This window comes from Cydia pomonella, chromosome 11 (genome assembly GCF_033807575.1).
Source record: "Cydia pomonella isolate Wapato2018A chromosome 11, ilCydPomo1, whole genome shotgun sequence".
Lineage (NCBI taxonomy): Eukaryota > Metazoa > Arthropoda > Insecta > Lepidoptera > Tortricidae > Cydia > Cydia pomonella.
This window is the reverse complement of record NC_084713.1, coordinates 10,226,423-10,253,137: the sequence shown is the minus strand read 5'-3', so window position 1 is coordinate 10,253,137 and position 26,715 is coordinate 10,226,423. Positions and strand designations below refer to the sequence as shown.

Here is a 26,715-nt window from a genome sequence, read left to right as displayed (position 1 = left end):
CTTTAATGTATTAGGTACTATGTCTGTATGTTTGGAGTGCACTACATTTTTTATAATTACTTTTCATATATTATAGTTTGATATATCGTTATTTTGAATAACGTAATAAAGGGTATACTATCGTAATACCTAATTAACGGCATACTCATCCGTATGTTTGATATGTACATATAAGTACATAGTACACTTCCCAATAAATTGGAGAATTTTTCGGCTCAACAACTAAACTGTAAGTATTCTCAGCACAAAATTAAATTTTAGAATCGATCGGACTATTTTAAGTGGATCCCAGTTCTGCAGCTAAGTTTGAAACAGAAACTTAGGTAGACCGATATCTCTCTCGATCTCGAGATAAGAGGCTATAAAAGTAGGGTCTGGAAAGCTTTGTGTCGCTCTCCTTAGCAACAATGTGATATTGTAGCTTTGTTATTGTCGCTTTACTGCCTTATGTTATTATATAACCTCGTAACTCAGACTGATCTACAACAACTGCCATATGCTGTTACAATGTGTGTTGCAGAGAGCTCGATTTACGGAGCCGGTAAACCTGTCAATGGATGACTCACAGTTATGATAAATAATGACCAATGAAAGTACCGAGCATTATTTATTTAAACTTTATTGCTTAAAATACAAATAAATACAAATGGCGGACTTAATGCCTAAAGGCATGCATTCTCTAGTCTGTACCAGTCAACCTCAGGGCTAAACAAAAATGTAAAAATGGTGCAAGTGCAAAAAGAAAAGTAAGATAATTTAATTTCAACTCTATTAAATTGCATACAATTGAAAAATATAATAATCTATATAATATATACAATACACAAATAAAGATATTATAATATAATATAATTAAGAAATTACTTCATACTTCTCACATACATTTTAATGTATACTTAACTCTAAAAGTAAAAACCTATATATACGGCCACCATTATCTTGTCGGTCAAAAAAGGAGTCTACAGCAGCGATTGATAATAAGCATGTTTTTTTCGTTCGCTGGTCTACAGGTTTTAAAGTTTTAACCCCTAGTATTTTACATATGTAAACATTTCAGGAAATAACATAAAATAAAAAGTTTTTAACAAACAATGTGAATGTAAATATATTATTAGCCGCCATTGTATCTCGATAAACACAACAGCACCTTAGCACAAAAGACAGTTAGACAGTCCACTATTGACTTTTTACTGAGCAGGTGACATTCCTGAGCAGGTCCGGGAAAAAACTACGGGAGCCATCATTTTCTTCGAATGCATTCGTTAAGAAGCCTGTTAAATCTTTGAAATATGAACTATAAAACTTTCGAAGAGGAAAATAATTATTAACGCCGCGGGAGCATAATAATATATCGACCTTTATAGTGTCTGGAAATCTGTGTCAAGGCAATTTCCTTATAATTTTAAAGATATAATTGTACTGAATTTAAACCGCCTGTTTAAGTCGATTATGCTAAAGATGTGAGTAACGTGCAATAATAATAATAAGGTAGTTGTTTTAATTACTTATTACACCGGTTATACTATACAATTGAGCGAACTTGCCTAGTATTGATGCGGTAAATGTAAACTTGAATTCTTAATAGATCGAGATTGTGACACGACACAAGTAATGGCAGAGAAAGTAATAGAACGTCGAGGTGTCTATTGAATAACAAGGTGTTTAGAGCCACCATTGCGCAACCGCGTGTCTCGTGGATTTTAGTATGGTCAGTGGTACTATTGTCAAATTGTAAAAGGCTGTATGTACAATGATATATTCTTAATATCTTTTCACTTTGGTTGTGCAGCGCTGTCACAGTCACGCGCTGTTTGCTACTCGACGCGAATAAAAACTCCACTCCATCGAACTGCCTCTACCTCTCTCCCCCCTCACCACTTCCAAAACAAACCACCTACTCACTAAACCTACTTGCCATGAGGGATCTCGTACAAATGGCCTCGACCAAATAGACAATGAGAATGGACAAATAAATACAACGGGCCCATTCGAACGTGAAAACGAAACTATCGCGGCAGTAAATCGCGCTACCGTAAATGCGAAGGAATGCTATCTTACCGGTGGCCCACATCGCATTGAATAAACGTGTCGATTTCCACTCGATAACGCTGGCCTTGCAATTTAACCGAACGGACATTTAAATTGCATGCATCGCGATCGAATTTAAGCCGAGTAATTTACGATGTAACCGGTTCTGGGTAATGGATTAATATTTAATATACAACGCTCGTTATGCCAGAGATCTATGTCGTTATGTGAACAGCTAATGAGTCATGTGCTGTATTCATCATCATATAATATGCTCCTTTTTTATTTGCTGGTCATGCACTTAACAAAACGATAATCATAACTGAAGTCACATTGTCAACGGCTTGCCAATGCTAATTTTCTTATCACGAAACTCGCATCATCGTTAACAATCTTTATAAAGATGGCGTGGGTTGAGGAAATAGAAATCAAACATGGAAGTAGGTCGATACGCGTCGTGAGTAGATAAAGATAGTGGAACGTCCAAACACGATGTCGACACGAAAACCTGAGGCTGATCCGTATTCGCACTCGGACGCGACGATTTTTTAAATGTTTATTTATACTTGTAGTTAAATTAATAAATAATAATCAAATGATAAACGAACTCCTTCATTAGCGACGAGTATGACAGTTATGTCTAAGATTGTTTTAGTAATAACCGAGCCGTTGTCTAATTGCGGAACAGGTTGCTCAAACAAAAGGGGCCGACGTACCGCTCTTTTATAAGAATAATAATTTGGCTCGCCCTCAGAAATATATGCCTTATATCAGGTATATCTAACATCAATGTTTTCTTTTCTACGTGAATAAAAGCCAGGAGGGTGGAAGGCCGTCGAGGGTTCTTTGTGGTCCCTCGGGCAGAGAGAAAAGGGTTGACGTGCCTCCACATCATAGACTAACGTTACTTGGTACACGTGGATTTCTCTTATATTAGTTTCAATATTATACAAAGCATGACGCACGACAACATAATCAAAACAGACTACGTAGCGCCTAGTCAGACTATTTGTTTCGCTTGTATCCGTATCATTTACAACTAACGTGTCAGCTTTAATCCTGTTTGCAAAGGATAATAATGTCAGTATTCCAAGAAGGACATCGTGGCAAGTTGACAATACTTCCGATAGTTCCGATTTTTAAAAGGTTAAATTGCGTTAATATTCGCAAATTTAATTTCATAAAGTATGGCGACCCTGCATTTTATAGCCCAACCATCAAAGGAAAACAAATTATTCTCTCTATGAATGAAATCAGCTGCTCTAGGGGTGCTTCTGTGTGGGAATAGGAATAAAGTGAGGGATGTTTGGCCTACTGGCATTAATCGTCGCCATGGCAACGGCCCGGGACCGGAAGCCTCTCCAACATAATGGCTGCAAAACCACGTAAACAACGAATAAACGTTCCTCTTATTTATAGTAGGTACATTATGTACTATTTGTCGCGTTACTATTTTAAAAACTTCATAGACTTTTGATAGCAGGTTACAGGGCTCGACCGACTGTGTACCGCGGTAAGATTACGTGAAAGATACACGCGGCCCGATTCGATGAATGAGATACGATAACGATAAGTTCTGGTTTAGATAAGTTCTCATCTAGATATCGTTTGTATGTCGTATAATTGACAGAATCGAATCGGGCCGAATGACACTTTAACGTTAGATATATCGTAGATAGATCTTATTGGGATCACAGCGGAATCGAAATAAACTTCAATTTTGACATGTCGTTTAGTTACCGATCTTTCCAAGATCTTAAACGTGTCTTTATCATTCTTCGAATTGGGCCGACGGTGTAACACGAGGAACCCGAAAGATTTTAACCACGCACGTCTGAGGCCAAAAGAAGGAAAAAATGTTAAGTATATGAGTTTAAGTAAATTTCTGTAAAAAAAAAATTCAACATTTGTATATGATAAGTAAATGTTATGGTAAAACTGGCACTGAAAATGAATTTTTACCGGTTACTTGTCACTTTTTGACATCTACCAATAAGGCTATTTAGATTACGCCCCATAATGGCATCATCGTCATCAAAAAGGCGTTTTGCACTAAGTTACAATAAGAAGATGTTTTTTTTAAATTGGTATACACTCTGAAACTAGGCGAAATCCAGAAAAGTCTATATGACATTTTAGTCTCTAAATGTGATCAGGAATACACTGTTAAAATCTTTCGCTTTACTCGTTTTACACAGTGTCTAAACAAAATTTACCCATGTGACTCTTCTCCGATAAACGGCCTCTTGATACCGTAAATAAGGATAACCAATCAAAGTTCTGCTCGTGTATTCACCTTGATCCATGGGTGAAAACGTAAATAGGCTGCGAGCGGTTAGTGGGCGACATTCCTCCCCGATCCCCTCGTGTCGGCGCCTAAATTGTGACATTTTCCCCTCGGCGCCCTACTCAGTTCAATAATCTTTCAACGACGCAAAATTCGCAAATTAAACGCTCCTTGTTTAAAACTTCTTTGATTCCGATTTATTATTTTTATGCAAAAATTCAGTTAGGTGAAAAAGGTAGTCTGCAGTTCTTTCACTAATGACTACGGCAATTACAAGTAACATAAGTCTGTTTGGTCTGATCTTTTATTAGAATTCAGAGTTGTCAGGTCGTCTGGAGGTTACATCACATCGCCGTTTGATCTCAAGAACACGAATCACAAAGAACCTAATCAAGTAACAAGATAGAAGATGCCCGTCCGTCTTTGCTAAGTGTATTTACCATCTGGATAGTTATCCAGGTTTATTATTTTTGTGCTTTGCTCGTACGGACCTAGGCGAACTGGAGCGTATTTTAAAACGGCTTGCGGCTACTTGTTCCGATCCCTAGAGAGTCGATAACGTGGCGAAACATTGTTTGGCTCGTATCCAAATCACCGCATAGTTCACTTGGCTGCAGTTTCTCAAAGGAAAACCCTTGATAACCTGCAGCAGTTAGCCTTTAATGGTGGAGGGCTTAATGCCTATTTTGAATAAGCCTGGGTGGCGGGCGAGCGCACCCTCTTCTATATATTACGGTGGAGGATTTGGGCAGTCCGCTACAGTGATATACGGCCTTGTCTCGTCGACACCCAGCCATTACGCTTTGTTTGATATTGATATATTATTGGGTCGTGATTAAAGGATATAAAAGGACGGTTATATGGAACATATGATAGTAAGTGTTGATATAATTGTGCCTTGGCATTTTATGAAGCGTTGTAAGGATTGCGCATTTCTTTTGCGAACTCGTTTGACCCGCGTTCTTCCGGAAGTCTTTGTGGGATTGAAAAGAATATAGCAACAATGGGAGCATTGTGCTATTTGATTAGTAAATTAAACCGCATGAGGGTGTCGTGGCGACCGATCACGACTCGGTCTCACGCCAGCCGGCGTTCCCAGCGCTCCGAACAAATCGATAGGACATCATAATAACCAAATTTAGAAACAACTCCGCTCAGCAGCTTACACGCGCGTTCTCAGTATATTTCCAATTGCCATGAATTTGCAGTCGACAACTCGCAAATTGTTGGTAGTAAAAGCAAACCTGAAATACAAGTTTGACTGGAATGACTGGACTAAACGGAAATTGTATGGCTCGGGCTTGGGAATTTGAATTTATAAATCTAATGAGACATCTATTTTTAATTTTTTTTAAATTTTACTTCAAAATATTGAAATATTTTGTAGTTCATATTACGATTTATTAAATATAAAAGTTATCGCCTTAAAACGGAAACAATAAAAAAACAATAAAGTAGCGGTATATTGTGGATTCATTCATATCGGAAGAAAACAATCAATTACAAACAAAAGCTGTCAATTCCCACGCGCTAATGTATGTCTGTCACACCGCTCCGGTGACGCTAACATAAAGACGCATGCATGAACGCAAGTACCATGCCATTCTTATTAACATTCGCATAAAAACCATGTATTACTGTAACAATAGCTCGTTCGATGGCAGGAAGCACGGCTGCACCATTCGCAGCTGTTGCAAACGTGTTGAATACCACTACATTATACATACATACGACTTTCAAACGAAGCTTTACAATTATCAGGCATATGCTGCCGGTGCTCACAGGCGTTAAAATTCATTCCGTTATCAGAAACAATTTATTTATGGCTTTGTACATAAACAGCCATATATTCCGTAGCCGACGGCACACAGCGCAGGCAGAGTTGTCGGCGTAATTACGTAGTTCATGGTTACGCATTCACTTGATGTTATGTTATGTGCACGTCGGGCGTGTGTTGGCGCAGCGCGGGCTGCGGTAGAAGAGCAGACGGGCTCGGTATTTCATTTCACGTTATTTCAAGTCGGCGCTTGGGCGGTACCTTCATTCGTCATCCGAGTGCCTCGCCGCCGCCGTAGGGTAGGCCTCTACCGCAAAGTATCAGCGAAATGAACGCACAACGAGCCGACGAGCTGAGGAAGCAACCTTTATAATGGAAGCTCCGCAAATTGAATAGACATGACACGAATCCAATTTAAGTTTTCGCCGAGATACCTTAGATCACATACCTTTGTTTCGATCGCTGGACTATCAAAGCGACGGATAATGTAAGAGATAAAACAAAAGATTGTTCTCTCGTTGTTGTGAAATGTCTTTATTGACGTTGAGATGCTCGAGAGAAAAGGCTTTTGATTACAATTACACGGCACAATAGGCGTGCGTGAGACTGCTCCGCGTGTATTGTGCTATTAAATTTATTGTTACACCGCTTCGTGCTCTATTTATCAGGACGGGGCCACAATAGAAACTAATAACGATCGTTTTGTATTAATTGCATCTTGCCTGCTGACAACTGACTGCAATACTTGACGTCCATAATTATCATGTTTAAATCATTACGGTGCGTTGACCAAAAGTTCAGCGGAAGGCCGGAAGTGAAACAAATAAGAAAAAAAAAGATGCTTGTTCTTCTGTAATTACGGTTATTGTATGGGCTCGGTGTAGTCGGGTATATTACGTATAAGGCCAAATTAATATTCACGATGAGGCGCGCAGGGATCGGAAACCGGTATTTTTTGTATGGGAACGAAAACGGTATTTTTTCGTTCTTTGTTAATTACTTCATTTCTAATTAGGCAATCTAATAATACGAAGTCGTTATCTGAAAACACAACTGAGTCCTACATTTAGAGTATAAAATAAACCGAAATATATGGTTATTTCGATGTTTTTGCAAAAAACCGGTTCCGATCCCTAGAGGCGCGCACAGCGAAGGCAGCCGGGGCCCGGGGGCGGCTTGAACTCCACAAAATGGCTGCCACAGGCGTACGTTTCGACGGAGCCGCGAGTCGTGACCACGAGAGGAATCCATGCGCTCATTCCGAACCCTCATCAATTATGCATGAATGCGGCCGAACGCCGATGTTTACTCTCCGCGAGACAATTTATTGCGACTTGCGGTTTTTGACATTCGATCGCGAACACTCCCTGCCACGGTGACGAAATCGTGATTTGCGTCTTAAATAACAACCATTCGTAATAATCCTATGCACGTCTTCACCTTCAAGCTTGTTATATTATAATTTATTCGGTGAATGTGTTTCCGTTTGTAAGCGTGCGTGTGATTCATAGGCAATTATTGCATCAGCATCAGGGCATCGCATTATTTTAATAGCAGCATTATCGGTGGCTTCACAGCTGTGTAAGCTATCGATAACGATGATAAGTAAGTCATTGTTCATGGTCTACGTATGCGTTTATGGACGTAGTTTTGAATCGAGTAAGGTATTTGATTGTTACGTTGCGCCGTAAATTCTCCCACGCGACTGAGTCACGCCCGGAAACCGCGAGAGCGTTCTTTGCAGGGTAAATATCTCCGACTGAGCCGTAATCTAAGTCGGTAATCATCGGAGACAATGCGTCGTTGACGCCAGATAACGCACGCTCACGGTAACCTTATCTCCACGTACCGCACACTGTTAATTGTAAATATCGTAATCGCTGGTAGGTTTCCTGTCCAATTAACGTGTTTTATGATCGTATTTGTTTAATATTTAATAACTATTTAATTGTTTAATAATAGCTAGCGGGTAGTGTAAATAGATGCTGCTCCGATTAATATCAAGCTGGAGAGGAAAACAAACGCTAGTTGTCAATGTCATTTCGTTGATAAAGCAGAAAATTAAAAGATTTTCTTTATCCATGTAGATACATACACAGCCTGCCATATAGATACCATATCCCACTTCTTAATAGTCTCGTACGCGTTCATACAAAAAGACAAAATGTTTTTCCACTTCTTAATATTTTCCATTCTCCATGATTTTTTAGTATGCTATTGACACAATGAAAAACTAGGTTTTTCTTTTTTCAAAACATTTTTTTTTAAAGAAACCTATAAACCTAGAATACCTATATTATGCTGAAGCGATCGACATCAAAATCAAAGTGATTTGTTTAGATTTATTTAGTGGAAACCGTTTTCTCCCGAAATAGAAATTTTATAGAAAAAAAAACGTTATTTCGTTAGGATCGCAATAATCGCAAAGCTATTCTTCCCTCTTAAGAGGAATAAAAGCCCTGTGTGTTTTTGGATTAGGCAAGATTTTATACACTGAACGCTTTTTGGCGGTTGTCACAGTCGTTGTTGCCAACCGTTTGAGGTAAGTTTACGAATTTCGCTTGCATTTACTAATATGTATAACTTAAAATAGGTTGTAGAAACCCGTACTTTTATCTAATATTTGCGCAGCTCCGTACAAATAGTTCTAACCGTTGTTATCACGGCAGGCTTGGTTATCGACCGCTATGTTTGTGTTGCTTATCTATTAAATACCTTCTATCTTCCTTATCTAAACAATCTGACGAGGCGTATTGTGTGATAAATGTGATAATGATAAGCGAGTATTTTTGGTTTCATATTCACTCGTATCTTGAAGGTATCGTTTGAAGTTTAATCATGTCAATGAAATGTACGTGGAACATGTTACAGAAGCGGTCAGATTATTAGATTGGTTATTTTTTATAGCCAAACGTTAACACTGCCAGTTCAAACAACAGGGCAAACCGGGTCAACGGTTTTCTTCCTCTTATTACCAAATCTACATCAATAACATTTATAAAGATTTCAGAGTTCATCTCTCAACTCATCAAATCTTGCTCGTAGAAAATCGCTATTTAAATCGCAACAGCCGGAGTTTTTTCACCCTGTTTATGCAAATTATACGTAGTATTCAGCAATTTACGTGTAATCGCTAATTTTGTTAGCACGAAGGCCGCTGAGCTGAGCCCGCTGATAAACGCGCTACGAGTTGCGACCTCATTGCTTTTCTGAAAAAAGGTGTTAAACTGGTACCTATGCCGTCAGTCTCATGTCCATAGCTGTATTTTAAAGTATCTAAATAAATGTTGGTCAATGACAAGTGAGTTAAAGTTTCACTTGCGCGTTTCATTTACTGTTATAATAGGTATTTAACATTAAAGCGAGTATTCGTAAGATGTTCCTTGGGTTCCTACATAACGGATACTTCATCAATATTGTGTTATTTATAATCTGAAATGCAAAACGAATAGTTGTCACAGCACACAATAGGCTTGGCAGCTCGCCAAATCGTCGGCTCGATGTAAAATGCCAGTAGGTATGTTGGTCAACGATCGCAATTTGTTTACTTTTCTTGTTATTTTTTGTTGTTAATATAACCTAAAAGTTTTGCATGCCGCTGTTCTAGATAGATTTATGTCTATGCTAATTTTAAACGTTGAGTCAACAATATACCTAACAATAACAACAAATAAGTTCCATAAGTATTTAAAAATGCTGATTTAGAGTAGTTGGAAATGCGGATAAATAATGTGATTTACTTACATTTAAATACCTATTATGTACTTACTTGCATTTCTGCGTAACATAATAATAAGCTACTTTAAACCTATACCTAGTCACTTTTTTAAAATACCACGTAACTACCAAACAAGAATACGGCCCGCCTGATGGAAAGCAGTCACCGTAACCAATGTACGCCTGTACTTAACTCTAGAGGTGCACTACAGTATTAGTTGGGTTTATATCTGTTAATTATTGTTTCCGACTGCAAACCTATAGGTACCTACCTAGTTGAAGTGTAGCTAAATAGCTATAGTAACGAGATGTTTTGATTTGATGACCGAATCTTTATAAGGTTTATGCAATTCCTGTAAAAATCGTCTGCCGTGTGCAGATCACGACACGACCTATGTGTAGATGTTTAGGTAATTTACAATAAATATAACCTAACGTAACCTTTGCGCGATGAAAAAGGCATCCATTTGAATATTTACTGTATTCTTATTGAACCCATAATATCCTGGTGTTTTACTATGCATTCCGTTGCATTTTGTTAGGTACTGGTTTATCACTACACGGCACAAAACAAGCAAGTCATTAAACGCACTTAGCGATTAAATCGACATGTGCGTGCCCTTCCTGCTATCGCGGCTTCGTTCGGCGCTGACTGCAATGCATCCTCCGTCAGGTGCGCTCCTCGTGAGGGGGGGCTCCTCTCGCTACTTCCCTCACACCCGCGGCGCCCTTCACTTGTTGCTACGTTGCTGTCGGCGCGAGACTGGCGCACTATTCCCCGCGCACCCCTTCCCTCCAACCGCCACTTCCCCGCCCGCGTTTCAGTTCTTTGTGCTACGTTGAGGTTCGCGCACGTCTCAGCTAACACGACGGTCACGTTCATTATCGTGATTCATAGTAATACAACATAGCCGACTGGAGTGCTGTGAGTGTGTGCAGGTGGACGCAACGACTGACCGCTTTCAAGGACGCTACGGAAGGATTACCGCTACTGGATCTTCGTGTGATATGCTTGGAGTGTTTGTGACTTGAATTTTGTACAAGTGTCGATATCGGAAGTGAATATTAGATTTGCGAAGAGTACGACTGAAGAAATCTATAACATTTCAACGGAAGTTTTACCACAAAACTTGGCAAACGTGAGTTAATAAATAAGTGTTCGTTTTACATGGTTTATCAATTTGAATGTCGTATACATAACCTACATTGTACATCAAGTTATTGAATTCTATAAAAAAAAAATGAAAGTTGCTTTACATTTGAAAATGTTTTTATGTATATAAATTAGAACATTTTTTCTAATTCAGGAAGTACCTATTCAAGTAACGGTTTTTTGTGCAATTAGTTCCATGTAAGCTAATTGAACTAGTCGAGGAACATTCGTAGATTCGTATTGAAGTTACATTTCAATCATAACTCCTTTACTTGTTCAATCATTTCTCAAGTTCATTTCAATCCAGTTTACAATAATTACTATAATGAATATCATGCGTAATCAATGGAAGCGATTTGGAAGTTTTCTTTGTCAACAAGGACCGTTATCAGTGCCGATACTGCCGACGCCGCCCAGGTTTATCGGTGTCTATTGCTCTTTGACCCGCGATGTGCTCCGATTATGTGTTAATTAATCTAGGACATCACTTATCTTATAATTCGTGTGATAATATTTGTGATAGTCTCTTAAGGTCTCTATATCCCAAACTCAACCAAAAGCAAACAAAGCTATAAACATGGATGTGTTGTGTTTTTAATGAATTATTTTTTCCGTAGTCACGGAATTATGATTTTTACAAAGTGCCATCTAGCTATCCAATAAGTAACTGATCCTTTATCAGCAGTAGCTTTAATTTTGATAAAGTTATTCTATTAATAATACCGTCTATGAATACCGTCTTCTCAAATTAGTTAAAACCTTGCAGACCTTTGTTGTATTCTAAAGGCATTTTTCCTCTTCGAGACGTTGATAAAGGACAAATATAAAAAAAAAACAGTTTCCTTATAATTTTCCTTATTAGCTTATTAACAATGGCACGCAAGCCTTGAGTGCAAGTTGTTTATTGATTAGCCACATTAACATTCAGTGTTACAACAGGAAAACCGGATATTTACTAATCAGTTTGAAGTAGATACGTTATTGGTTACAAAAACTGGGTTTTTCATATAATCTATATACTCCCCTACGTACTAATAAAATAATAACTTATACCATGTTTTGAAGTGTAATCCGACACAGTTTCGGTGTCAAATGCACGTAGGTAGGTGGGTGCGATTTGAATTGGAGGGCGAGAACGCGGGGTGGGTCGTCTTGTCGAGGGGGATCGGGATTCCAGTCACGAGCCATCGGGACGCGTCGTGAGATCCGAGGGAGATTGCCTCCGACTCCGGCCTCTTGCGCTTTCAATAGCACATTGCGCAACTTACTGCACGCGCCCGCTTCCCGCGTCGTGCCTACAAAGCTACACCATATCTTCAAGGTGGCATTTGCAGTCACGACACCCGATGCGCCGTATAAGGCCGCGACTGGTTCACGTAATTGCCCGGTCATTACTCCATCTAACGAGCGAAAAACTGGGTTGATATTTTATAAGCGAACGTCTCGTTTCATTAGTTAGAAAGTGACTATAAAAACTGCGGTTTTTTGGCATACCTACTCTTGCCATCAGCAAAGATCTACAAGGTCTACGTTACGTAAACTCACGTACTACTCACGTTAATTGCTTTGTCAGCGAAAGCTTTGTCGCTTAAATGTCCTTTTAACGGTTATTGGCCGGGTGGTGTTTCATTACACGGCAGGCGAGTAGGTAGTCGACGCTACACGCTCTAGTGGCTGGAATAAACTGTTCCAACAGACAAACGGGCTGGGTGTCATTTCGTGTCAGCCGACATTTCTAGCTAGATGAGATTGCTCTCTTTGTCCTTTTACAACCACAGTATATAAACGTCTTCATAAATAAGGTACATAGAGCACCGCACGTAAACCGCATGACACTTGAATACCGTCTTTATTAGAGCTCTTGAAATATTCAAATGATCTGAATCATTCTGAATTGATCGTTTCAAGTCACGCGCTCGAGCCCACTTCCTCTGGAGATCGTTGTGCGACTACAAAATAGCTTTGATGATTTCGACCTCCTGACCCCGTCATCTTCGTAATGGAGGAACTGAGTGCGTTCTGTTCAAGCCGGCGGTTACGTCGCGGTTAACTATTCTCGGAAGACCCAGTTAGCTAATGGCTGCAAACGGTATTGCACTAAAGTAATTGACAGCATGTTTGTGGTTGTAAAATGGCAGTTATTAATGTCTTTGTTTTTTAATTACGTTTCAAATAACTCATCGAGCTGCGTGTGTCGGTGATTGTAATGCAGCTATCTGTATGGCAGCCCTTTATGAATAATTCAGTCGGCGCGCTGCAGGCTTGTTATTCCCGACGACCACACGGTCCGCAGGTGATCAACAACTCTGGTGAACCAGTAGCGTGGTCTCCGATTACACATAATTCTTACGGAACTGAGCTCACAGTTACACTAGTCCTCTCGGTAAGCGACAGGGGAACGCCAGGATTTATGCCAAGCAGGCCGGCGGGGTGCTCTCGGAGTCGGCGACTTTTTGCCGTGTAATGAAATGCTCTCACTGGTTCCGCCTCGACGTTTGTCTTGTCAATCAGCCGCCGCACTTCCACGTAGAGTTATTTGTTGCCCCATTGTGTCCGCTGATCAATGTCGCATTGTCTCACCACTTTTGTTTACGGCTCATCAATACTAACTTGCTAACATTTACAATGATACTGTTTTCTCCTCGTGTAAACACTTTTTACGACGCACAAGTCTGTGTTATCAACGTTATTAGCTATCTCTGTTGATTGTACTACTTATATTGTCCGTTCTAGTGAAAGCAAGAACGATGTCTATTTTATTGCTTTTCATATCTTTTTACTTGCCGTTACGTCAGCTAATTTAAGTGGGTATATTTAGCGATAAGATTACCGTTGGTTATTATTTTTTCAATGTGGTAATATGGTACTTATTGCAGTTATGTAGTTACTACGTAGGCGTGCTCTTATCTTACATTCTGATCGCTTTATTTATTGTCGAGGTATGAGTAAGCACTTGACTGAGTATTAAGTTGCTAAGTGGCCAGGCACGCGGGAAAACACTTAAACATAATGTCATGTTGTTTATTATTATTAAACAGCCTTTATAACAGGATGACACGCATCGAGTAGTGGGGCAGATTTCATGCGACTGGTTTCTCATTGTGAGTTGTGAGTAATTGCAGCGGATGCATAAATAGCCATCGTAACCGTATCGCATCGCATAATCTCGCGATTATTCGCTCGCGATGCCAAGATACCGAGATGAACGCCGTGACAAACGCCCGTTTCTTATGTTCGTGTTTAGTATGAATAATTATTTACGCGATTATGTAAATGTGGATCCTCGTTAACAGCCCTCATTAAAATTCCATTGTTGCGCGTTCGGCGCGCCCGCGCTCTTTTGTATTGTGTCGAATTCGGTATTATGTTAGGTGCTTTGTAATTTATTCAATTACGATCTGTTTTAAATTATTTGATTTAATTAAGGACACTCATGTCATGAACCAAGTGCGGGCTAAAGTATCTATTGACTTAAGTGCTTCAAAATGTCGTAAAGACTGTTTCAATATGATCCTGACCTGATCCTTTTGGCTAGCAAAAAAAAAGTAGTATTTCCTACAATGTTTGAGTACAGTTCGGTTAGCGATTGGAATACCTACAGACAGTGTCCGGAACGTGTCAACTCGTCGTTCGCGGTTTTACGGCATAGCTCGCATACCGGGTTGTTCGCCAAACGTCCGCTGCCGCTGACCATCGGCAACGCCTGGCCCGCCGCCAGCTGCTCACGTGGTCACGTGTTACATGCCACCAAGGAAATAAGTATTATATGTACTGACCAAATTTCCGTTGTTTAAGAATTCTCATAGCAAACCGCTGACACATTTATTTTGTCGTCCTTTCTAATCCCGATCCAAGCTAACGGTGCCCTCGTAGCACGCAATGTCACTTCTTCTTAAAATTGACCACTCTTTTCATATCTAATGGCGTGTCATGTCCCGCCCACTCGGGCTATCTTCTCTCGTTCCGGTCCGTAATAAACTTGGCGTAACGAAACGTGACTCTGGCCGAGCAATAACTAATTCCCGGCACGTTACACCCAAGGCCGCTGCACGCTTTTCACCGTCGTGAAAGTGTGTGATGCAATTGATAATAAGCAACCGTCTATCAAGGTAACGGCTCTGTTGGGCCCTTGTTTGTTAATAGGATCGAGGTTAAACATTGATTGATGCACATAGTAACTAAGTGGGAAGATTGGGAAGTCGAGATATACATTTATACATTCAGTTGAGAACAAAACTAAACGGAAACGGTACAGATATATTTCCAAGTGAAAAGTATGTACGTTTTTTCAAATACTTTATTTAAAGTGTGACGTACAGAGATCGGCAAAGCTTTTAGTTATAAAAAAAAGATATGGCGCAGAATGCAATCAAATAAAATGATTATTTTTGCTGCGGGAAGGCCTGCTTGAAAGTTTGCCAACATCTGACTATAACATTGTTTACATTTCACTTGTTTAAATTTCAACTATTGGGTATCTACCGACTTACTTTTTTAAATAAACAATATTTTTAAGAATGTATCAACGGTGCGTTTGATCGCTATCACCCCATTAATTGTTTCGAGTGATTTATTAAATGTTCGCACGAGATACGATACATATTTCTCTCGGGTGGGCGTAATGTGAATGGGCCACGTTGGCGGCAGCCCAAACGGGTCGCCGGCGTCAGCGGACGACATTAACAGATGATACGGGATATCAACATCGCGACAACCACTAGCGATATGCGACCTACAAACTTGACGATATAGTCCAGTGGCATGTGCTGGCATCTTCAAAAATACAATTGAATTTGATAAGAAAATAGGTAATTGATCTCGTTAAATAGTCTTTGCCGTCATTCGGTATGATTAACGACAACTACTCGCTGAACGACAATGAGCTGCGCGAGAAATACGCACCACTTCATAATTGCCTTTGTTTATTGATGAGTGTCACATGATCTAACCATATGTTTGTTTTGTTGCAGGTGCTACCGAGAGTGTAAGTGCGAGTGGTGATGTGGTTCACGTGAGTGAAGAGAAAGAAAAGTGCGCGAAACCCGAGCCCGTAGCTCAGGAGGCTGCTGTGTGCGCGAGTGAAGTGAGTGCAGTGAGTGGAGCCGCGGATGGTGTGGCTAGCGCCGTGGCCTCCGAGGAGGACGACTGTGTGATAGTCAGTGCGCGTGATGGCGACGACAGGTCCGACTCCGGCGTGAGCGGGGTCCGCTCAGGCGGCTCCGCCAGCTCTGTGGAGGACCGGGATTGGCGCGCTATGGCGCACGGGTACGGCGGGCACCCCCCGCCGCCGCTGCTGCACCTGCCACCCCCGCCGCCGTCCATGTACGCGAGCGAGATCCTGTGGAAGCAGCGGTACCAGCCGCCGCTGCATCCTCCTCTGCACCATGCCATCGCGGAGGATTACCTCGCAGCGGCCACCTACGATAGAGAGAGACATGAAAGACTGTTACGGTGAGTTGATTTTGTTTTCGATGCCTTTTGGTAGAATACACGTATTCTATTAGCTATCTGCGGATTTCGCTGGAGTGTGACATCGTATCTAATAACAATACGAAGCTAGGTGTATGTTGTGGCCATGTTTATAAAGACTAGGTTAAGTATAAAGACTAAATTAATCAAAACAGATCTCAATAATCCAGCATCCATGATCCAGTAACACTAGCCGGATCAGATTGAATTACCTACTATAAATCAATACAAAAAGGAATGTCCATAATAAATCAAATAGTAATCGTTTCGCCCTTGTTCAGCACTAAAAGACACGGCAATTAGCCGGTAAACTAACGCTCGAGTAATTGGATGATCTGCTGTTGCATAGGAATGTTACACGGCGATAATTAACGATCATGTGCCTATTGCAGCCAGACCTGTTAAATTGCGGCAAGCCGTCATTTAACCGGTCCGTAACAGTTAATTTCATCTTTACGATGTTGTCTATTAAGTTAACCATTTACGGCATGCCGTGAAACTGCAAAGGTATGAATTTTAAGCTCGAACGTCATTAACGCTCGTATGAAGTAAATTCGGAGACCGTGAGCAATTGAGCATAATGAAAATAGATGACGAAAACGCTTTCCATGTCAAAACTATAGTGACTTGGGATGATTTGTAAATGCAGCTTAACTTAAATAAGATAACTATGTTCATTAGGTATGCAGCATATTTTATAGCCTACACTTAGCACCTTATTAATAACAACCAGTTTTATCTGGTTAGGTTTAGTTTGATATTCCGTTCTAAATCTAATTCCCGCGAATACGCATAATAATAAGTAGGCCAGCAATGTATGTTAGCAATCGTTTCACTTTGTAAGAAATAGCTGCGAGTTGATCCGTATGACATTTGCATGTAAAGTGACAGACAGATATTAGCTGTATTCTCTTGAAAGTAACAGCTTCAGGGATTGTGGGGCAGGGCAGGGCTCCGTCTCGGTGATTGACGAATCCTTTCATGTTGTATTATTTTAAACCTGCCTCGAACGGGTTGGTGACATTGAATGACCTTCGTTGTAAAAATAATGTTACAGCTCGTGATATTTGAGTAACTTCCAATTTAGTAAACATAAGTTTTTTTTGTTACATTCCATTTTATGTTACTCTTGCGAGGGCCGCTCCTGAATGTAATTACTGTTTTATTTTCTTTTGGGAAAAATATACTTGTAATAAAACTTACTTTACCTTATTTTCTGAAAAAAAAAAAAAATGGAAATTTATAAAGTTTCAAGACGACTCGCAATTACTTCTAGTTCCAGATTTCACATTTATTAATAATGTGCGATGGCATTTAATAATAAAAGATCATTCTAGCATGATTCTAGCAAAAGACATGTAATGGGCATAAAATTGTATGTAGCTCATACAATAGGTATAAACTATTTGTTAGCTATAACTTACAGCGGTACGGATTTGTCGCTGATAATAATCCACAACCAGAAATTAGGCTTTAGGGGCTTAGCTAACGTGCCAATCGTTAAAGCTAACTTAGCGTAGCGCTATCATCTATCTCTATCACTCTTTCATATTAGTGCGACAGTAACAGAGTTGCGTTTCGTTCGCTACGGAGCATTAACGATTGCCACGTTGGCTACGCACCGTGATCTCCTTATAGAAAATATTCTAGTAGTCATTGCAATGTACGGATGACCTATAAATAGTAGAAGCATGGGTATTATATTTGTTTGATTACATCGGAATGCTTTGTTTCCTCGTTCCTCCACGGGTCGCGTTGCTTACGCCACTTACAGCTTACTTCATGTTACCGTTGCCTTTCTTCCGCGGCCCAGTTTCCAGGGCTGATACCGTGACTCGGATCACTTTCTCCATTGTTCATCTCGACTGATGCTGTTGCTATGTAATCCCGTAATTAACCTTGTTAATGATTGGTATATATAAAAATGATTCACGGTTAGTTTCACTAGACTTAAATCGACCGAGATATAAACCGTGATTACCTTTTATATTGTTTTTGAGCTCGCGATATTTCGACGCAGTTACATGCATCTTTACCCTTGAACAAGATGCATGGTAAATGCGTCGAAATATCGGGAGCTCAAAGACAATCTTTACGATGATGCAATGTCAAATGTAATTTTAATAAATGGTAAGATCTAAATATAAAGTATGCATCATTATAGAGGCTATGTTGACATGAAATCTCTTAAAGCTGATAGTTTTTTTTAATAGGTACTTCGCTACCAAAATAGGTCACATATGCGTAGCGTAGGTGTGAGTGTAGGTAATTACACCAGATGCGTATGAAGCATAGCTATAGCACCCTGCGTGGTCACCGCGTGCAAACAAAACGCCACACGGTACGATCCCAAGCGCCGGTTATTATTATGGAATTGTATGTGAGATGGGACATTTTTTGAGTACTTAACGCAATGTAGCTAGATATAGTTTTGTATTACGTACAGGTTTACCTGGGTATATCGGCTTTATCGTTCGTCTCGCTAATCGAACTCATTAATAATAATAATAATAAGCAGATAAACATTTGTTTGATAGCAATGTACATATATGTATATTATAGACATATCTATCGGTCAAATATTGGTACATATGCCATTGACAAATTCTAGATTGTTGTACGATCCTTGGGTTATTTATTTTTCAAATCACAAGATAATTTAATCGCAGATTGTACGTAATAGTATAAAATTAACAAAAAAAATCCATTGTTATTGTCTCGTTTAACCTTGACACCACGGATATGTTTTTAAAGCTAAATATAGGCATTTGGTATAAAATTTATTTTGCGTAGGTATCTACACAATGAAAGATAGCCTCAGTCAAGGTCAAACATCTTTAACCTCGACTTAAGCCATTTTGCAGTGTTGACTAATAATTTAGGTACGTGGGTGCTTACCTAACCGTATAACTTACGATTTTGTTATTCGCACAATTAAAGCCGAAAAGACCTAAGTATATTTAGGTACACAATCTTACAAATGTTGAATTATAGTTAAGCTTTGAGCTCAAATCGGGTGAACTTTTTTTACTCCAACAGCCTAAGCTATAAATTTCACATGATTTACTATTAGAATTCAATTTAAAAGTACCCGAATCTGCAATTTAAAAGAATTTCTACATTGAGAACTAAACTTAAAATAAAAAACTACTTAGGCCCTCAGCACAGGCAGCGTAAGCGTAGACGTCGCGTAAGCGTATCGTAAAAACGTTACGAGTACGAGACGCCCAGAGTTCTGGGCAGCAAGCGTCGCGTAATCGTGTTATAAGCGAAATCCTATTATAATCATGGCGTAACGGGCGTCAGATGGCTTCGGCGGATGTATGGACAATCTTACTTTCTTGTCAGATTAAGAATTTTTATAGTTTGATTATGTCAGAAGTTTTGTTTTTTACCCCTGTATTACGCCTACGCCCGTCGTAATGACGAGAGAAATCTCATACACTACGCTATGACGACGCTTCGTGTGCGGACTTATTTGAACTTATACGTGCTCGTAGAGCTCTCGTTCTTCAAAGTTTACATAGGCAGAAAAGGCAGAAATTTGTAAATCTACTTTTTAAACCACGTGGACATAAATGCTTTACGATTTGATGTTAGAATGTGCTCCTCTGTAATGTTTGCATGTCTGCACGCAGACCGAATATACTTTTGTTTCTTTTTGTATATGATCTGCATGTATGTACTTGTATTCTGTGCAAATACATTATTTGAATCTACGCGCGTATTACGATACGCTACGTGCTTCTTACGCTTACGCGCCGTGTGCTGAGGGCCTTAGCCACTTAGCACACGGCGCGTAAGCGTAGGCGTCGCGTAAGCGTATCGTCAAAACGTTACGAGTACGAGACGCGTAGAGTTCTGGGCACCAAGCGTCGCGTAGGCGTCGCGTAAGCGTAATCGCTTTATAAGTGAAATTTAATTAGTTAAAATCATGTAGTCGCTGCACTCGCTGGCTTCAAATGTCATCGGCGTATGTATCTACGATCTACTATCTCGTGAATCACGTCAGATGAAGATTTTTTTTATTGTTTGATATATATGTCAGAAGTTTTATTTTTTACGCGTGTATTACGCTACGCCTGTCGTAATGACGACAGAAATCTCATACGCTACGCTACTACGACGCTTCGTGTGTGGGCTTGTTTGATGTTGTTCGTGTTCGTTCTACACGCGTATTACGATACGCTTACGCGTCTCTTACGTTTACGCGCCGTGTGCTGAAGGCCTTAGTCTACTTTAGTTTAAAATATTTTGACAGTCATCAATTTTTCCAATATGACAGCTATTTAGTTTTTTCTTGATGTAAATGAGTTTTTTACCCTATTGCCCTATTTGTAAGCTATGTTTGTAAATAATTTACAGCATAAAATACACACTTGAATTGCTCAAAGTCATGTCACGTGAGAAGCGATACATTTATGATACGTAAAATACTATAGAAAACCGCTTATTCCTAGAAGTCTTAAGTAGGTACCTAACCTACAAAATATGTATCATAGCACCTATGTGGATGTAAAACCATTCATAATGAAACTGTACCTAGTGCGGGTAAATCCAACAACGGGTTGTTGTTGGATTTACCTGACGCTATATTGGAATGATTCAATATATGTACTCGTACTTATATATTGGAATGATTCAATACACTCTTACCTGTATAATAGGTACTTACCATCGTAACGGTTGAAAGGTAACATTCGGAAGGTACCTGCAGCTGACTACTGTTACGCCATTACTGTTGCGGCATTGACGCGGGCGTTGTATCTGTCAATTTCCTTGATAAATTGAGTGAACGTCATAATCGCCCCAGTAATGTCGTAACAGTAACGCAGCTGTAGTTGCCATCTGAACGTCACCTTGGCTCACGGTAGAACGGTACGGGTCCGGGTCGAAGCGTTCGACACTTCGTTTTCTATAGAGATCATCACGTGATCGCGGATCACTCATAATACAACAGTCTCATACGCCTCGGCTCGCATTTGGGACCGTTATATAGCGTGAGTTATCTTTAATGGGATAAGTATAATATAATTTTTACAGGTACCTGCCGAAGTATTTTTTCAATGATTCGAGTCATAAACATGAATATGTCATCAGTCTCTATTAAAATATGATTTTTTACTGACAACTAACCCTAAATTATTATGTTTTGCTTTTCGTTCTCCATACAAAATAATACTAATCCGTGCTAATGCCGTGGAGGAATGTCTGATTCATGTCAAACTGTTTACAAATTTTAATCGCAGAATTACTCTCCTGCGGTTGCAGCATGGTTTCATTTTTATCGCTTGTCCATCACTTTCACGCTTACGTACTTGTTAGAACGTGACAGGCACGGTGACAAATGATAAAGAGCCAACCATTAGTCCTACTGTAGGGCTTGGTCTATGGTCGGTTCTTTATCATTTGTCACCATGCCTGTCACATTCTAACAAGTATGTGAGTGCGAAAGTGACGCATGACACGACAGGTGATAAAAATGCGACCATGATACCGCTGCTGGTCTTTTGTAAAATAACAATATTAAATAGGTATTAATTACATTACAAGACTTTCCCATAAAGCAAAGTGACAAATTTTGGTATAATTTTATTCGAAAATTTGTCCTTATTTTAACATGATTTTTTCATAAGAAAATGTATATGATTGTGAAATATGTTGTCGTCGAACGAAACACCTTGTTTTTAGTTACTTTTGCCCCTTTTTGTTCGTCTGTTTGCAATGTCTTTAAAAATCAGAAAGCTCTGTATTATACTTCTACTACTGGAATTATGTAGGTATTACTAAAATAGGTTAATATACATTAACCTATTTTATATTATTATTTTTATTATTTTTGTTATATTAGGTATATATATTCTGACTATTACTCAAATTGTAGTCTTTCCCATAGATGGAAATAATTGCTCCCGGCAATGGGGCGTAAGCCGCGTAAGCGTGTGCGAAGAAAGCCGACACTTTTGAAAATTTGCTACGGTTATTATTAAGGAATCGTATTATTATTAACCTTAACATGAGTGGTATAACTAAATCATTGGGATCTAATAGTAATAAACTAATAAGCACTTGGAACTTTTTTGTTGGTATAATTAACAATATATGAACAATTTATTTTCTCGGAAAAGTATTGGGAATGCATTAATTAAAGTCCCTTTTGACTGCATGCTCAGTGAACACTGAACGGATTTGTGGATATGCGTTCATTTTAAATGTCCAGCTCATATTTGCCTGAATGGAATCGCTCCAATTAAAAGTTCCTACTTTTTACAGCGTTCCGCTCAGAACATATCCCCGGGCGGGTGTCTAAATACTGCCTGTTTTATAGCTGCATGATTTCATATTCCAACATTGTCCTTTTTTAGCTCTTGTACCTAATAAGTAATGGATATCTCGATTCGCGGTACGATATTTTAAAGGGGCGGAACTATTGATTTCGTCGAATAAATATGATCTAGCCACATCTTACTAAATTATGATTATAGATCCTGTAACGAGTTTTTTTAACAGGGAAGTATACTACGTTATCGTCCATACAAAAAGAGAAAACGTTTTTCCACTTCTGAATATTTTCCATTCTCCATGATTTTTTAGTATGTTATTGACACAATGAAAAACCTTTTTTTCAATATTCGCTCAACATTTTTTTTTTAAAGCGAAACATTGAATATATTGTGCTGAAGCGATCGACATCAAAATCAAAGTGATTTGTTAAGATTTAGTAAGTGGAAAACGTCCCGAAATGGAATTTCATAGAAAAAATACCGTTATTTCATTAGATTCTAAAAGCTATTCTTCCCTCTTAATGCCTAATTATGTTCATTTGCATATTTACACAGCTTTATCTACACTCATAATATTATGTGTTATTATGATAGCCATTACGGCATTGATCACACTGTTTGCAATGGGTACCCCATTTAGAATATAACGTCTGCTCAAATCAAAGAGTTGATTCAAATTTTAATGCCGTTATAAAATTGAAATTTATGTTATTATTACGCAATTATAATTTTCACGGATAAGAAATTTGTTCTTATAAAACAGATCTTTATGCTGGCAGAAATCGTGTGTAGATAAAATAAATTATGAAAGACGGGAATTTATTCACTTATTTTTATAGCATTTCAAAAACGAATCGAAATTTTAACAGTATACAAGAAATCGAAGCATCTAAAAATTAACGTATGTTTTCTTGACTGTTGCGTTAGGAACGATGAGGCCAAAATTGTGGTGTAAAGTATCGATTCTGTAAATGAAGGCCTAGATTTAAGGTGGCATTTTTTTAAAATAAGATGTTAGCAAAGCGAACATAGAATATGAATACGTATATAGGCATAAATACTAAAGAAGGTCGAAATGTGGCCGATATAATTTTGTAGCGTAGTAGGCGAAGAAGGCATTTAAAGAAGTCTCAAGGATGTAACTTTTATTCCGAATCTTATTAGTACAATAATTTGTCTATTTAAATAATTGCCTTGACTTGCAGAGCTTTAAATAGGTATGGGCCATGGCTGCCGTGAGTTATGGGGCAATTTTATTGACTTCAATAAAAATCATACGCCTGTGTGATGTACCAGTTTGCTGACTTTATCGTATTTCATTAGATTTAAAAACAATGTTATATTTTAAATATTATATGAATTTTAAAGTACCTCAAATATGCAAAATCGGCACTGCCCGGTTACCTGTTACCCGAGTTAGTCGGTCTCTGTAGGTACTAATTTTGTTAGAAAATGTGCAAGAAAAGCGATATAATTATTCAGATTAATGTACAGCCTAGAATATGTAGTACATATAATTTAAGCATTTTATATTTGTTTAGTATTGTTGGATGCGATCGTTGAGTGGCTAAATTTAAAATATTTATGTAGTTTCAAGCACTCTGGCCGCGGACTGGACGCACGCGGTGCGCGGCGCGGAGCTCAGAGGGCCTACCGCGAACCACGTTGTGCAAAAATTGGGGAATATGTATTTCCTTTACCTAACTTTACCCCTCCTGTCCCAAGTTACAAAGTGGAAAGATGCCACGTACAACTCTAACAACTGTCGTATGTCGTGTGTCAAATTCCTTTCCTCCTGTCATGTTATTTTTACCTGTTTTTGTCACTTCATTTTCCCATTTGCTTCTTTCGTTTTACTCCCAATTTCGACACCTGTAAGTCTACCAATAGTTTGGCACTGCTAAGGCAGTCGTGGTGAGGGTACAGTTACGTGTTACTGGTTATTTTAATATGTATTACACTTTAATTTGTTTGTTTTTTAACTTTTATATCTACCTACTTTAACATAACAACGTGCAAAATATTGTCCTAATGTTTTGTATGTTGTTATCTTAAAGTTACGAATAACAATTAACTGTTGCAATAAAGCAGTATTTCCAGTACAATCGTACCAACGAAGTATGCCACATGATTTCTTATTTTAATGAAATAATCATGAAATTTTAAGAATATAATCATGGCTGTCCTTGAAATTCTTCTGATATTGTCTGATAAGTCTATATCTAAAATAAGTATAATAACTATCCATTCCATTAGTACGTTCCAAAGGTGCGACTGTAAAAAATATACGTTTTTGTCAAAAATACAATTAGCGTCTCCAAATGTACTCGTCAAAACGAATTATGACCAACTCAAGATACTACGCTTGGCGCCATATCAGATCAGCTCTATTGTGCGAATATCAAAATATTCTATTATGTGCAGTACGCGTTAAGTTTTATATCGATACGACTATTACAAGTTTGTTAATATCGACTTCGAAAGCGTTTTAATTATAACATACAATGTTGCTTTCAGATATGGTAGAGCTAAGACCTAATCTTCTAATAATGTATTTCTTTGAACACACTAGTTTCAGATTCATACTTTACGAAATAATGAGATTACTCGTAGAACAACCGACTTTAACTTTTGTTTACCCTAACTTCCTAATTACTTTTCTCACACTTCGTTAAAGATTATTATTGGACCACAACTGTTTTATCATAATGGGTAATACCATTACTGTTTAATGACTTCATTCAGGTCAGTCGTTATTTCGTGGAATTTCACGGCGAGATACTAAACTTGAAATATTATTTTATGTGTTTATTGTTACTGTTGCTAATTGATCAACTTGTTGTTTAGTTTAATAGACAGAAAATAAATTGTGAGGCCATTGTAAAAAATATTTTAATGAGAATCATTAAAATAATTTGTAAAAAAAAACAATAAGCACATGAAGTTTTTAACTTTATTCCGATAGTTCTAATAAATATGTTTTTTACTTTTCTCGTTGCACCATTTTTACATGTCTCTGTTTGGACCGATGGTTGACTGGTAGAGAATACCATTAGGCATTAAGTCCGCCATTTGTACATTCGTTTCGTATTTTGTGTTGTGCAATCAAGTTTAAATAAATAAATATAAAGTACTCATATCTGGAAATGTTTAATTGTTAAAACTGATATTTATTACACACGCAGCAAAATAGTTTATCTCATACTAAATAAATAAATATAATGCACGTTTTGTAAACTATGTGAGGTGCAATAAAGAGTATTGTATTGTATTATGGAACAATAAGCACAATAAGGCCTGTGTAGCGAGTGGGTGCCCGACAACGTTATATATTACAGATATTACATACCTACTAGTGGAGGAGGTATAGATATAGTTGTGCCGTTCTCGAACATGTTCTCCATTTACTAAGGGGAATGTTCGCGCGAGAACAGTCCCCATAAAAAACGGAGAACATTCTCAAGAACGGCACAGCTATAGGTATAGATAAATACTCACATACATATACAACTACCATAAACCATAACTCAGGAACCAATATTCGAGTTTAACACACATACTTGGTCTTCGTCGGTAGCCTTACTTTGAGTATAGAATAAAATCAGGCAAGAAACGCGAAAGATTTTAATATTAATTAAATTGTACTAGGTAATAGTATCTTATTCATAAAATTAGATTAAATCTTCCTTTGCTTTGGATCTCATCCCTTGGCCTTATCTCAAGAAGCATGATCTAGTTGGCAATTTAAATGTATTAGGCATGTGTCCGCCTTAGAGGAATTTCGCTCTGGCTATAGAATGAACTTCCTGCCGATGTTTGTATGAATCTTTTAGACGTTCGGTATAATATTTATATCTGAACTAAATGACAAACAATTTCGGGATCTTCCATTGTTGCCATTGCCAGACAAGATAATATTTTCTACTCCGTATAGAATACATAACAATCCTATTCCGCTTCCCGCCTGATTGTCAATCAGTTTTCGAATCGATGAAGTTAC

The 26,715-nt window shown here is 38.5% G+C and overlaps 1 protein-coding gene across 4 annotated transcripts in view; it reads left to right on the top strand.

The window, feature by feature from the left end:
• LOC133522801 (lysine-specific demethylase 3A-like) overlaps positions 1 to 26,715 on the top strand; it is a 269,204-nt gene that overhangs the window by 226,392 nt on the left and 16,097 nt on the right. For all 4 annotated transcript variants that reach the window (XM_061858250.1, XM_061858248.1, XM_061858247.1 and 1 more), the window contains one exon: positions 15,933 to 16,413. In XM_061858250.1, coding sequence (XP_061714234.1) covers positions 15,933 to 16,413 — 481 coding nt within the window. The remainder of the gene's footprint in view (positions 1 to 15,932; positions 16,414 to 26,715) is intronic.